Source organism: Cetorhinus maximus, chromosome 3 (assembly GCF_964194155.1).
Source record: "Cetorhinus maximus chromosome 3, sCetMax3.hap1.1, whole genome shotgun sequence".
NCBI classification, from domain to species: domain Eukaryota; kingdom Metazoa; phylum Chordata; class Chondrichthyes; order Lamniformes; family Cetorhinidae; genus Cetorhinus; species Cetorhinus maximus.
The window spans coordinates 63,692,893-63,708,650 of NC_135881.1; the positions used below are offsets into that span (position 1 = coordinate 63,692,893).

The 15,758-nt window shown below is 41.4% G+C and overlaps 1 protein-coding gene across 7 annotated transcripts in view; it reads left to right on the plus strand.

The window, feature by feature from the left end:
- cdk14 (cyclin dependent kinase 14) overlaps positions 1-15,758 on the plus strand; it is a 726,725-nt gene that overhangs the window by 437,537 nt on the left and 273,430 nt on the right. For all 7 annotated transcript variants that reach the window (XM_078538467.1, XM_078538468.1, XM_078538469.1 and 4 more), the window contains one exon: positions 8,626-8,689. In XM_078538467.1, the coding sequence (XP_078394593.1) occupies positions 8,626-8,689 (64 nt within the window). The remainder of the gene's footprint in view (positions 1-8,625; positions 8,690-15,758) is intronic.

Genomic DNA, 15,758 nt, shown 5'->3' on the forward strand with positions numbered 1-15,758 from the left:
CTACCTCACTTTCCTGTATTAAGCTCTATCTGCTGCTTGTCTACCCATTCTGCTATGTCCTCCTGCAGTCAACTGGTATCATTCTCACTCTTTGGCAAACCTCCAAGTTTGCTATCATCAGCAAATTTTGAAATTTTACTTTCTATTCCAATATCCAAGTCATTTATAAATATTTTTTAAAAAAGCACTTGTCCTGGCACTGGCCCTTGGGGAACACCACTGTCTACCAGTTAAAAAAACAACCATTTACTACGACTTGCTGTTTTGTCCTTAATCTAATATTTCTCCTAGCTTTTGCAAGAACAGCCACCTTGGCTCTCTCAATACATAAAGTTGTGTTACTGCACATGTTCTGCTATGCAAATTGGATTTCTGACACAAACCAGTCTTTAGTCTGGCAAATGTGTTGTGACTGCATGGCCAGTCAGCTCTACCTAGCAAAGTCATGCTCTTTTAAGGTGGTTAAGTCAATGGTTGTACCGAAGTTATTTCAGTTAATAATATTTATGAAAAGATAAGTACCAATGCCAAATCTATATGGTTGGGTTAATTGGCCTAGAATGCAAATGAGTTATACCATATTTGCCAAGGAATATAAATGTTCACATATAAAAAAAATAGATTTCTGAGAGTTATTAACAGGACTACTTGCTTACTAGGGTGAACCTCGGGGCACTTGAATCTAAGTTGAAGAAGGATGCTCCACGGTTATACCAGTCATTTAGAATATTGAATGCAGTTTCCATCACACTAGATTCAGAAGATTTTGTGTTGGAGCTGCTTCAGAGAAGAAAAAAGAGGATGATTCTGCTACTTGGGGCTCTAAATTATGAAGTTTCAATCTGGAACTGAAAGTGCTCTTGCTGGAGAGAAGATGGTTGAGAGCAATATGATCCAAGCTTTTAAAGTGTAGAGTAATGGTACAAGGTTATTTAATTTGGAATTTCAGTCATGCCCTAAAGGGACACGAGTATAAAATTAGCAAAACTAGAGATTAGAATGATTTCTCACCCCACGGGGTTTTTAATATGAGGAGTAAGCTACTCACTAAAGTTATTAATGCTGCATAGATTATCGTCTTTGAAAATGAGCCCAGTATCTGCTGAGGAATCATTTTGAGGGTTGTAAGAATAATGGTAGACTAGTCAACCTAGCTACAGTAATGGATAAGCAACTAGAATCCCTAATACTGGACAAATTTAATACTTGCGAAGAAACGTATGCGTTAATTATAAGACAGCCAGAATGGATTTGTAAAAGCAGGCCTGTCAAATTTAATAAGCGTTCTTTTGAAGAAATAACAGTGTGTATTGATAAAGGAAATGCTGTAAATGTGCGTGTGGAGTTTTAAAAGCTGTTTGAAAAGTTGCCATGTAGGAGTTTTGATGCTGAAATTAAGGTAAGTAGTTTTGAAGGAAATGGAGCTGCTCATTTTAGCGTACCTGTGCTGGGCTGTCCAAATTCAAATGAGTTCTTTCAAATGGGCAAACCCCGTGACATGGAGAACAGTATTGTACCTTTTTAAATTCCCCATCTTGTGCTGACTATTTTGATGTTGTGCTTGAGAGAGGAGAGTGCCAGAATGGTGGACTGGCACTGGGTATTATTGCAGGGGCCCACCACACCACTTCCATATGCAAGAGTGTTTGAGCAGTTTGCAAGGCCTTGGTATATCAGTTGTGACAGCCTGGAACAGCAGAAAGCTGGCTGGAGAGGCAGGAGCATGAAACTGGGCCAGGAGTGAAATTCTTCATGGCCTCTTTGTATGCAATATATTTACTTCCACCCTTTGAGGGTCAGCAAGACCGTAGTTTTAACATATGATTTCACTGCTTTCATTTGATATATTGCAACAAACATTCAGTGTACCAGAATAAAACCTACAGAACAAAATTGCAGTGGCTCGTAATGTACAGGCTTGCAATGCTGCCTTACCATCAAACGTTGGCAGCAATTTCCAGGTTAAAATCTCTGTACATAAAAGTTTTTTGCTTGCCTCTTCAATTTCAATATATGGAATATGCAATGTAGTTTCAGGAAACCACCTATCTATAATGTTATTTTTATAAAGTGCATGAGAAGTAAGTGGTTTCCTCAGAATCAGTGAAGCTGTGCTTTACACTTACAGTGAATATATAATAAAAATGGTGTGTGCTCTCAAGATTGTAATGCAATTATGCTTGTAGGTGCTGCTATGAATGTAACATTATAATCCCTAATGTTATGTGACCATCAGACATGAACTCGAGACCTTTTCAATTCTAACTGCAGTACTAAGCATACACCAGAGGGTGGCAGTACACCAATACATTTTCCAGGGAATAATTTTCCCTCACTGATGGCATGTAAAGACAGGTCTGTTGTACTCCCCTCACTGCCCACAGAAAACCCTGTTTCCATGTCCGCCCATTCTGGTTTTCTCAGGTAATGGAGGTTTGCAGCTTGCCTCATTTAGCAGCTCTTTCTATTCAAGGGCAGTACCTCAGCTGCTGTGCCGCCTTCCCTCTCCCAGTCATAATTAAGTAACTGCCTTGGCTTTTGTACCATTCTACCTGCTGTGCCTGTCTACTTAGCTGCCCTCACCCGATAGGTTGCCTTCCCACCTTTCTGGCCTCTCAGTACTTTGCTCGCTGCTGCTCTGCCCTGCCCTGATAGCATCAGAGGGAAAAGCTGGTTGTTGCTGTGCTCCTGCCTATCCTCACTGTGCTCCAAATGCTCTTGTGTTTAAATGATTTCCCCAGCAAAGCCTGATACTTTAATTTTATTGCTTTAAAAAAAAAAATTGGTGCTGTGTCAGGATTCTTAATCCCACATCTTTATTTAGTTAGTTTTCCCAAATGTTTTAATTCATTTGTCCTAATCATTGCCAACTTTCTCCAAGTTATTTATTTGGTGCTGTTTCTGCCCATTCTTTGTAAAGCTGCTTTAAATTAATGAAGCATTCCTCTTCATTTCATTTACTTTACTCAGCTCCATTTTTGTTCTTGGCAATCCCATTACCTACCTTCACTCCTCTCTTTCACCACTCCTCATCTACTGTTTTCATCCATTCCCTGCCCCCTCTGTTCCATACCAGTTTCTACTCTGCTTCAAACTGCTCTGTCTTATTCTCATCTCCTTTTTACATACAGTCCTACCTCATCCTTGCTCCAATTATTTTCCAACCCCTGATCAACCTTGACGTTAAAATGCATTAAATCTTGATGTCCTATGTGCGGTGCTGAACGAGATCAACTTGTCTTCATTTTTCAAATAATGCAATTTTGCTGGGTACATACTCTATCTTTATTATCGTTTCATTTTCTCTCTGACACTTCATCTTATATACAGATGAAACAAATATGAAATAGAAATTTTAAAAAGAAGAAAAACTGCTTGGGAAGGAAAAATGAAAAAGAAACCTGAGTAGGGCAATAAATTCTGATGAAAACATAAAGCTCCCATTGTGAGAAGTAAAAGGTTGCAAATTGGATGTGTTCATATTTTACACATTTCTTAAGCCTATTCCTGGGAGATGTTGGTATTCTAGTGTGTCTGAAGGTTCACCTTGCAGAATATCCATGTTTTTTTTCCTGTACTGAGGTGGTATCTCTGCAGGCAAGGTAGAAATGGTAAGTGACAGAATGCAATGTTTGGTTCTTGGTACAGTGGCTCCCTCTATGGATGAATGTACCATTCAGCATGTGAATTGAAGTTGGGATGGTCTTTTTCTTGAGGTAACAAAATCATCCTTCGATTGAGGCCAGATTTATTCATGTAAAGAATGAAATGTAGATGAACAGTCACATTCAACAGTTTAAACAACAAACATTGAGTAGCCAGATGAAAATAGCAATTTTCAATTTTGTATTGGTCCTACACATGAGTTGACACCAGTGATGCCTCTTTATGGCTATGATTTAGATATACTAAAGCTTCTGTATGGCTGTGATTTACATGTACTAAAACATCTGTCTTCATTCTTGCTTTTGTTTTGTTTCTGACCAGAATAGTTGGCCACCTTAATTTATTGCCAACATCATTTCACATTTTGTTCCACCCATATCTTTTGGAAAAAAAAGCTACCAAAAAAAAGGTACCGGACACCTCAAATTACTTTACCGCCAATGGGGTACTTTTGAAGTGTCAATGTAGGCAAATTCCCACAAAAAAAACAATGTGATAATGACCAGATAATCTGTTGAGGGATAGATATAGGCCAGGGCAACAGAGTCAACTCCTGTGCTTTTCTTTGAAATAGAGCCCTGGGATCTTTTATACCCATCCGAGAAGGCAGATAGGGCCTCTGAGTTTAAGTCTCATCTGACAGACGACGCCTCCAACACTCTCTCAGTACAGTGCCAGCCTTGATATTCATGCTCAAGCCCTGGAGCGGGAGTTGAACCCAGAGCTTTTGTTACTTGGAGGTGCAAGTGCTACCAACTGAGCCACAGCTCTATTTATTTGGCTTTTTGAAGAAGAAAATTCCAGAAATACTCAACAGCTCTGCGATGAGAGAAACGGAGCTAATATTTCAGGCTGCTGACCTTTGATTAGAACTGTTTAGGTTTTCCTGCCCCTCTTTTGGCACAGCTGCTGCACAAGAGCCATCCGGAGAGGCCCTTGCCCTTACTTTTCTCCTGATTTCTATTGAGCAAACTTTTCCTGGAAATAATTGACTAGATTTTTTTTTAAAGTTGGCGACTGGGGTTTTCACTATGTATTTAGTTAGACCAGGCTATAAACAAGATGATGACTTTGGAAGCACAAGGATTTCTTTTCATTTTTGTTCATTTAAAAACTGAGTATTATGGTCAATACCCATGTATCTGAAATGGCTGAATATTTTACCACAGCAAGAAGTTGTTCAGGTGGGTGGGGTTGGCAGGGCATACCTCCAGTGGTAGGGCTGGGCCATGGGTTGGTTGGGAGGGAACCGATTAGGCACCTTACAGCCTTCTAGACTTAACATTGAGTTCAACAACTTCAGACCATGAACTCTCTCTTCCATCCTCACCCCCTTCTTTTTATCCCCTTCTACATTCATTTTTAATTTTATCCACTTATTTTTATTTTTATTCATTTATCTGTAATTTTAACCCCTTTTTAATCCATTTTCTATCTTTTTTTTAAATTGCTGGCCTTCTTTCCAGCTCTACCTGCCCCACCCGCCTTAAGCAGTATAAATTTCATCACATTTCCACTTCTTTTCAGCTCTGAAGAAGGGTTTCATACGGACTCAAAGCTTTGTTTTTCTCTCCACACAGATGCTGTCAGACCTGCTGAGTTTTTCCAGCATTTTCTGTCCTTGTTTCAGATTTCCAGCATCCGCAGAATTTTGCTTTTAACTTGGGTGGGAGAGGACGTCCAGCAGGGCCGGAGGTTGGGGGCTGCCTGGTGATGGGGGAGAGGGACAGCTGGGTGAGCAGGGGAAGGGGATTGGGCAGGGGGGTTCTTGAGTGTGTCTGATGGGGGAGATGAGCTGGGCAGAAATGTGCAATGTTTGAATGGCATGCATTGTACAAGCTTAATTAGGTGGAAATTCACAGCGCACCAGCAAGTACCTGTAAAGGGAAACTGTTACCATCGTCTAGCCACCTTCAGAACTGTTTTTTCCCTCCTCCCGCCCTCCCTCTCGCACCCCCCCGCCCCCTCCCTCTCGCGTCTCTCTCCCCCCCCCCCCTTCTTGCGCCCCCTGCCCCCACCCTCTGGCAAGAGTTTCTGATTCAACCACTCTTTCAGGCAGTGAGTTCCAGACTCTCACCACCCTTTGGGTGAAAGAAATTCTCCTCAACTCCTCTCTTAGCCTTCTACCTCTTCCCTTAAATCTATGCCCTCTGGTTATTGACCCCTCTACTAATGGAAAAAGTGCCTTCTTATCCACCCTATCTATGCCCCTCACAATGGTGTACACCTCTATCAGGTCCCCTCTCAAACTTCAATGCTCCAAGGAAAACAACCCCAGCCTATCCAATCTTCCCTCATAGCTCAGACCCCCCAGCCCAGGCAGCATCCTGGTAAATCTCCTCTGCACCCTCTCCAGTGCAATCACATTCATCCTATAAAATGGTGACCAGAACTGCACTCAGTACTCCAGTTGTGGCCTAACCAGTGTTTCCTACAGTTCTAGCATAACCTCCCTGCTCTTGTATTCTTTGCCTCGGCTAATAAAGGCAAGTACCCCATATGCCTTTTTAACAACCTTATCTACCTGCCTTACTATCTTCAGGGATCTGTGGATATGCACACCAAGGTCCCTCTGATCTTCAGTACTTTCCAGGGTCCTGCCATTCATAGTGTAATCCCTTGCCTTGTTAACCCTCCCCAAGTGCATTACCTCACACTTTCCCGGGTTGAATTCCATTTGCTACTGCTCTGCCCACCTGACCATTGATATCCTTCTTCAGTTTACAGCTATCCTCTTCGGTTTTACCACCCTACCAATTTTCGTGTCATCCGCAAACTCCTTGATTATACCCTCTACATTTAAGTCCAAATCATTTATCTACACCACAAACAGCAAGGGCCCCAGCACCGAGCCCTGCAGAACTCCACAGGAAACAGACTTCCAGTCACAGAAACATCCCTCTACCATCAACCTGTGGTTCCTGCCTCTCAGCCAATTTTGGATCCAATGTGCCATTTGTCTTGGATCCCATGGGCTCTTACTTTCTTGACCAGTCTGTCATGAGGGACCTTATCTAAAGTCCATGTGGACCACATCAAATGCACTACCCTCATCCACACTTCTGGTTACCTCCTCAAAAGTTTCGATCAGATTTGCCAAACATGACCTTCCCTTAACAAATCCATGCTAACTAGCCCTGTCCCTCAAAATTCTTTCTAGTAACTTCCCCACCACTGAGGTTAGACTGACTGGCCTGTAATTTCCTGGTCTATCCCTTCCTCGCTTTTTTAATAATGGGACAACGTTAGCAGTCCTCCAGTCCTCAGGCACCTCACCTGTGACCCTCTGTACTTTTTATACTCTGCTTTATTGAGCCCTTTGTATCTGCCATAATCTTCTCTTATTTTCTTAATCCTACTTTTATGTCGCTTAACATCCAGGATTCTCCGGACTTGGTACCCCCCCCTTTGTCTTTAGGGGAACATATTTGCCCTGTACTCTCGCTATTTCCTCTTTGAATGCCTCCCACTGCTCTGACACAGTTTTATCTACAAGTAGCTGCTCCCAGTCCACTTGGGCCAAATCGTATCTCATCTTAATAAAATTAGCCTTCCCTCAGTTTCGAACTTTTATTCCCAGCCCAACCTTATCCTTTTCCAGAACTAAATCTAATTGAGTTATGATCATTATCTCCAAAATTCTCCCCTACTGATACGCCTTCCACCTGCCTGGGCTCATTTCTGAATATTAGGTCCAGAACTGCCCCCTCCCTTGTTAGGCTTTCTACGTACTGCCTAAAAAAGTTCTCCTGGATGCAACTTAAGAATTTTGCTCCCTCCCTACCTTGCACACTAAAACCACCCCAGTTAATATTTGGGTAGTTAAAATCCCCTATTATTACTGCCCTATTATTCTTACACTTCTCTGAAATTTGATTACATATTTGATCCTCTATCTCTCCCTGACTGTTTGGGGGCCTATAGTACACACCCAACAGCATGTTTGCCCCTTTTGTGTTTTTTACTCCTACCCATATGGCTTCATTTGTTGATCCTTCCAAGGTATCATCCCTCCTCACTGCCATAATTGATTCCTTGATCAATATTGCAACCCCTCCTCTTCCATCCCCCTCTCTATCTCATCTGAATACCCTATAACCAGGAATGTTGAGCTGCCAATCCTGCCCTTTTAGCCAAGTCTCGGTCATAGCTATGATATCATACTCCCACGTGCCTATTGGTGCCCTCAGCTTGTCTGTCTTGTTCTTCAGGCTCCTTGCATTAAAATATATTCCATTTAGCCTTGCTAAACTCACTACTTTCTTATCTAGCCTATGTTTTCTCTGCCTTCCAGACTCATTTACTAGTGTTTTAACTTCTAATTCTATCTCGGCTTCTCTCCTCTGTGAATTACTATCTCAGGATCCCATCCCCCTGCCAATTGAGTTTAAATCCACCCCAATAGCATTATCAAACCTCCCTGCGAGGATGTTGGTCCCATCCCTGTTCAGATGTAATCCGTCCAACTTGTACAGGTCCCACCTCCCCCAGAAATGTTCCCAATGCCCCAGGAATCTAAAGCCCTCCCTCCTGCACTATCTCTCCAGCCACGCATTCATCATCTCTATCCTTCTGTTCCTATGCCTGGCACCGGGAGTAACCCGGAGATTACTACCTTTGAGGTCCTGCTTTTCAATTTCCTATCTAAATCCTAAAGTCTGCTTGCAAGCCTTTGTTTCTCTTTCTCGTTTCTCCTTTCTCGCACTGCTCCCTCCCTTGCTCTGCCCTGTCCCTGTGTCCTTCATTCTGGCTGTTCCCTTTGTTACCTAGCCTGTTTCTCTGTTCCATTAACATTTATATTATTGCAGAATGTGGAAATTAGTCTTTGGAAAAGCTATTTACAGCTGTGCTGGAATTTAAATACCTTTGCATGCAAGTAAGGTACATGCCATTGACCAATGTTATGAAGTGTAAACGATGTAATTATAGATGAATTACAACCGTCCCCTTTAATTGCAGGTTTTGGGCACTCCAACAGAGGAAACCTGGCCTGGCGTTCACTCTTTACCACATTTGAAAACAGGTAATCTCATTGGAATTTACAGTGCAATCAAAAATGTATTTGAGATTTTTTTTAATCCACACTGTGAATAGCTGGCCATTTATTCCAAGTATATTAAATATTTTAATGGCATGCATTATACAAGCTTAATTACTAGGTTAAAATGGTGGAAGTTTACATTGCACCAGCAAGTACCTGTAAAGGGAAACCATTACCATTGTCTAGCCTTCCTCAGAACTGAAAACCAGAGAACAGAGAGAATCAACAGTTACAGACAGGGGCTTAATGGGTTGCAAACTGCTTGATAAAAAATGATAGATATCAAGAGTGAAGTGATGAAACACTTGCATTTATTATATAGTGTCTTCAACAAATAAAAATGCTGTCAAGATACTTCAGAGAGACATAATTCAGCAAGAACAGTTGCCAAGCATGAAGGAGGTATTACGAGAGATCACTAAAAGCTTGGCCAGAGTAGGGTTTTAAGGAGGATCTTAGTGGAGAGTTGGAAAGTTTTACAGAGGGAATTTGAGTGTAAGACATAGACAGCTGAAATCGTGGCTGCGGCAAAAGAAGTGGAAGTTGCACAAGCAGCTATAACTGGAGGGGCATAGTTTCCATGCAGATTTGTAGAGTTGAAAGAGATTACAAGGATAGGGGTGGTCGGGTGAAGCTTTGGAAGGGTATGAACACAAAGATAAGAGTTGTAAGTTGGTGGCATTGGGGACCGGGTGCCAAATAGATTAGTGAGCACAGTGGGTGATGATGGAGTAACACTTGATGCAGGTTAGGATGTTCACAGCAGAGATTTGGAAGAGATGAAGTTTATGGAGGTTGGAATATGGGAGGCCTGTGGAAGAGCATTGAATGGTCGAATCAGAAGGTGAGAATAATGGGATGGATGAGGGCTTCAGCAGTAGATGGGCTGAGAGAGGGACAGAGGCAGTTGATACTGTCGAAGCTGAAGTAGGTGTGGCCTTTGTGATGGCGAGGGTATAGGATCTGAAGTTCATCGTATGGTCAAGTAAGACATTCAGATTCTGAACAGTCTGGTTCAACTGAGTTAGTGGTGGGAGATTGGAATGGAATTGGTGCTAAGGTTGTGGAGTTTGTGGCGAGAGCTAGAGACTTTGGTCTTTCTGATGTTTAACTGGAGGAACCTACGGCTAACCCATGACTGAATGTCAAGCAAGCTGTCTGACAACATGGAGTGGAGAGGTTGAGTGAGGTGATGGAGGGCAGAGCTGTATGTTATCAGGGTGTGTGTGGTTCCTGGCCCATGTCTTTGACTGATATCACTAAGGGAATGCATGTAAATGAAGAAGCTGATGGGACCAAGTATTAATGTCAGGGGGGACGCGAGAACAGGAAAGGAGGGAAACTCTGGAAAAAGCATCAGATCTGTAATAAAACAGAACATGCTGGCAAATCACATTGGGACCCACCAATCCCGAGAAGAAAAAATACTACATGCGAAGACCCTCCTTTCATGCCAAGGCTGAGTACTGATGAATTATCCAAATATGCCCACCTAGCTCCTGCTCTCTCAGGACGTGAGCAGAACTGCCCCACATCCCTCTCCTGGATCATGAACCAATCCACCTCCTGTCACTATCTCTCCCTGCTCTTTAAGAGAAAAAATGAAGTTGACTTTCGGACTTGCATACAGCCGAGTGCATTGACAGAAAAATAGGATACTGTTCTTGAAGCTTGCTTTAGGCTTGGTTGGAACATGGTAAGAAGCTAAAAGTGGAGATGAGAGTGAGAACAGGAAAGGAAGCTGAAGTGGTGAGTCACGGGGAGGTTGTGGGTATTTTTTCTTATTTGTTCATGGGATGTGAACATTGTTGGCAAGGCCAGCATTTAATGCCCATCCCTAATTAACTTTGAAAGGCAATGGTGAGCCAACTTCTTAAATAGCCATAGTCATCTGTTGTAGGTACACCCACATTGCTGTTAGGAAGGGAGTTCCTGATTTTGACTCAGCGACACTGAATGAACGGCAATGTGGTTGCAAGTCAGGATGTTGCATGGCATGGAGGGTAACTTGCAGGGTGGTGGTGTTACCGTGTGTCTGCTGCCCTTGTCCGTCTAGGTGGTAGAGTTCGAGGGTTTGAAAGATGTTGTCACAGGTGGCTTGGTGAGTTGCTGCAGTGCATCTTGTAGATGGTACACACTGCTGTTACTGTGCGTCAGTGGAGGGAGTGAATGTTGAAACTGGCAGGAGGGGTTCTCATCAAGTGGGCTGCTTTGCCCTGGATGGTATTGAGCTTCTTGAGCGGTGTTAGAGCTGAACTCATCCAGGCAAGTAGAAAGTACTCCACACTCCTGACTTGGTGGACAGGCTTTGTGAAGTCAGGAGGTGTCTTACTCACCACAGAATTCCTAGCTTCTGACCTGCTCTTGTAGCCACAGTGTTTATGTAGCTGGTCAAGTTCAGTTTTTGATCAATGGTAATCCCCAGGAGGTGGTTGTTGGGTATTCAGCAATGGTAATGCTGTTGAATATGAAGGGGAGATGGTTAGATTCTCTGTTTTTGGAGATGGTCGTTGCGTGGCACTTGTGTGGTGTGAAAGTTACTTGCCATTTATAAGCCCAACTCCCAATTGCTGCATGTGGGCACAGACTGCTTCAGTATCTGAAAAATCATCAATGGAACTGTTAGATTGGCATGTTATGCTGGCAGTGGGTCAGCATGCGTGTGCATGCGCATGATGTACTGGCACTTTGCCTGAAGTTCACACACAAGCACACATTCCTGCACATACACAATGCTATTGTGACTTTCAAATCCAACTGGAACACCTGGTTGTGATTGTACATATAACATCGGTGACACAACTGAGGTGAAGTCATTCAATGCATCTGAAGATTAAAAATTGCAGTTGGGCAATATATACGCAACAAGAACTAAATTCAACTGATTTATCAAGCAGCACAATCTAAATTAAAACATTTCATACTGACTAAAACAGATTAGGGAAGTGAACTATTCCTCTCTCAAGCTGGATAAATCAATTCCTCTCTCCAAGTAATCAAATGTAAACCTATGGCGTATCTCATTATTACAACACATGTTGGACTTGTTGCTTTCTGTGATCAAATCTCGTGTGAATTACTTTATGTCCAAATATAGTGTATTAAATATTAGTGTTAAATTATGCCAAAATGATTTTAAAGCATTGATGGTGAGACACACCAGTGGGAAATTAATGCAACGGAGGAAACAGGAAAACTATTAATCAGTATTTTGAGGGAGCTGACCCAAGGCTATTAGTTGTATTTATAAAACTTAATGTTACACTGTGTCAAAATTCCTATTCTTCAGGTTTGATAGCATCTTTATAATAATACTTGAAGATGTATTTCTTTTATTACTGGCCAAATGCAAAATGTGTATATTGAACTGTATAACCCTAAATTAAACAGCAGGGGGCAATAGATACCATAAAATATAGCTTGAAATGCAAGTGCAAGTTTTCCCAGTTTCATTCCTGAATATGTTCAGAAATGCAGTTTATCATCAAATGAGCTGAAGATGAAAGTTACTTTGAATGTTAGATCTGTTTGTTCTATATATACCTTTTGAAAATGGAAATCTGTAGCTAATTCTCCTGCAATGGATCTTACTCGTTCATCCACTATCCTCCACATCCTAGACGTTCTGTGTGTTTATGCACATTTATTTTCCATGAATATTTGTGCTCTCCCACAGTTATTCATTCAAATTCTTGGTTCTTGTCCAACTATTGGAAAAAAATGATGTTATAGCTAACTTAAAAACATAAAAAGTAAGAGTTTCCATTGACCATGGGATGTTCCAAAGCACTTTGCAGCTAAGGAAGTACTTCTGGAGTGTAGATACTATTGCAAGTAAATGCAACAACCGATTTGTGCATAACAAGGTGTCTCAAACAAGAGTGGGATAAATGACCAGATAATCTGCTTTAGTGATTTTTGATTAAAGAATGAATTTTGCCAGTACATGGGGAGGGAGCCCCTGCTCCTCTTTAAATAGTATTGTGGGATTGTTACATGGTCTTGACTTTATGTCTCATCTGAAGCATGCCTGGCAGTGCAACACAACACAGAAGATAGGAGCAGAGTGGACCGTATGTCCCATTGAGCCTGAATGGCAGACTTCACCTCCACCTGCTTCATTTATCCCTTGATTCCCTGAGAGACAAAAAATTTTCTATACCAGCCTTAAATATGGTCAACAATGGAACATTCTTGGAGATATTGTATTTGTGAAATTTAAGTTTTGTTATTTAAATAATGAGCAGGATATCAGCATAGGTGGAAGACACACTTGGGAGAGATTCTCCAGGTCAATGTGGTCAGTTTCATTTTTGACAGAAGAGAATGTGCAGAACTAAATAGTGTCAGCCGAGGCTCAGTTGGTAACACTCTTGACTCTGAGTCACAAGGTTGTGGGTTCAAGCTCCACTATAGGACATAAACATAAAGATCAGGACTGACACACCTGTGCTGTACTGACGGAGCGTTGCACTGTTGGAGGTGCTGTTTCTTGGATGAGATATTGAGCGAGGAAATGTCTGCCCTCAGGTTGATGTGAAAGATTCCATGGCACTATTTCAGAAAAGAGCAGGTGTGTTATTCCGTTGTCCCGGCCAATATTTATCCCACCATCTACAGCACCAAAACCAATTTTCTGGTGGCTATCAGCTTGTTATTTGTGGGTGTTTGCTGCATGCAAATTGACTGCTGCATTTCTTACATAACAACAACAATAACTACACTTCAAAAATATTTCATTGGCTGTAAACTGCTTTGGGACATTCAATGGTCTAGAAAGGTGGTATATAAATGCAGGCTGTTTTATATCTCAACACACAGAGATCTACAGGATGTTTTTGAACTTTTACTTTTGTCACAAGATTTGGGTAATGAAATGATAGCCATTCTTTTGATCCAGTTCCCAAAAAGGCCATTTGGATTGTCTGGCCTTTAGTGCCTGAGCAGGGATAACTTACCGCCAATATTATTTTATCCTCATTCTGTAGCATTCGGCTTCTGTTTCTGTGGGTCTACGCTACTGCTATGTCTACTCTCTCCTACTCAATTGGAGGGGCAATGGCAGTGAAGAAATATCCTTTGGATTCAGGTTATGAAAGACCCCTGGAATGAGTTTTTTTTTGTTCCTTAACCAGTTTCTTTATGGAACTTCATTCTGGTTCTGACCAGCATAATGTCATGGCCTTTAAACACATGATTTCTTCTGAATTTTATTTTCCTTCACTCCAGAGAGTTATTTACAAAATAGTTTGTGAATTGCACACATTGTTGGTTCACTGACTGCATCTTGTTTGGCAGGCTCATCCATGCTTCTTGTCCAAGTTTATTTCTGGATTTGGCTTGCCTGAGGGAATCACAGTGTCAAAGTTTTAGCTTCTATCCTGTGTTTGAAGAAATATATAATTTTGTTGTGCAAAGGGAATTAATCATTATATAGATGAGGTTAGAGTTTTGCTGATTTAGACGGTCGCTTGTTTCTTTTCTGTGATCAAGACCTTAAGTAAGCACATTATTAAACGGGTGTCAGAAAATTGTGTAATATTGTCTATTGCCTTATGTTGCTCCTGGTTGAGCTAGAACTCACTGGATACAATTAGAGATTGTTCAGCTTTACCTATTCCCTGTATCAAGATATGGTAGATTTCTCTTGAGGCCATCTGATGATAAATTTATCATCATTGAATTGGCACTTCAGGGCAGTGAACTCTTGGGTGCTTCTGACATGATGTAGCTCCTCAGAATCCCATCATTAATTTCTATACTACATTAGCATATCTATATTTGCATGTTGAATGAATGATAAAAAATGTAAAGTTACCTACATCGGTGTAAGCTTCCATATCATCTGAAGGAAGCCCAACATCTACATAAAATTCTGTCTTTCAGCCTACCCCTCATTTTCCTTTCTGACGTGGTGTGGCTTGAAGATTGTTTACTGTTGTTTCAGTGATCTGTTACTGAAGGTCACAACACTGTTAATTCTGGACAAAGTAGTGAAGTATGGTCAGTGCATACAGTAGAATGGGGAAGATCACCCTAACTATCCGGAATGCAAAAGTTGAAACATTCAAATGTGATTTATTTTGCCTAGATTCACCCAGGTGTAAAATCAGACAAACAAAAATGTGGGCAAAATATGCGCAGCCAGATTTTCACCCACTTTGCAGATCACACAAATTTCTAAAGCTAGGGAAAATGTGGACAGGAGGAGTCTACCTAAAATGGGGAGGATCTTCACTAACCTATTTTAAATAAGGCTGGGAATGACCTGTACCTATTTTTTAAAGTTTGTATGTGTGTAAAGGACAGTCGATATTAACTATGCTCATGTGTAAAGGATATCCAGGAGTGCTAGATAACCAGAAGTCCAAGGAAGTCAATTTAAAGGCACCATAATATCTTTGAAAATGGTGTTAGACCATTTTGGTTTCTACATTTTGGTTTCTTGATTTTTCTTTTCTGCTGCCTCTTTTGAAAAACCTTTTGGGGAAATTTCTGTGCTGCTTTTTTTTTGTTCCAGTTCTAATAGTGAGTACTAATGGAATTCTCAATAATAATCCTCCTGTCTTGTTTGGTTGAAGGATGTCTGATATGTATCAGTGGTGTTTTATGCTCACCTTTGCTACACACATGTCCCCATCTACACATAGAGATGTACATGCTGCACTTCAGCAAAGAATTGTAAGGCTTCAATTCCTATTGAAGGCTAGAGCAGCAGACCAAATGGTACAAGTAGAATATGTGAATGTCCTCTCAAGGTACATAATCAATTTCTGGATGCCAAAGAAAATGCATTTAGCGGGAAAGAGATGGAATGTCTCAACTTTAGGCACAAACAGCATGAACGAATAAATGGCATTGTTGTTAGGAGCATTTTGAAAACCTGTTCAATTCCTTTAGCTCTGCCTTTATGTGCTTGAAACCCCCAATGTATTACCCCATGTTTAGTAGCTTACAACAACCTCAATTTGAAAATTTATATTGCGTTGTGGAAGCCTGTCCTGGATCTGTGGGAACTTACTGAGGTGTAGGGATAAGTTCAGTTCAGACC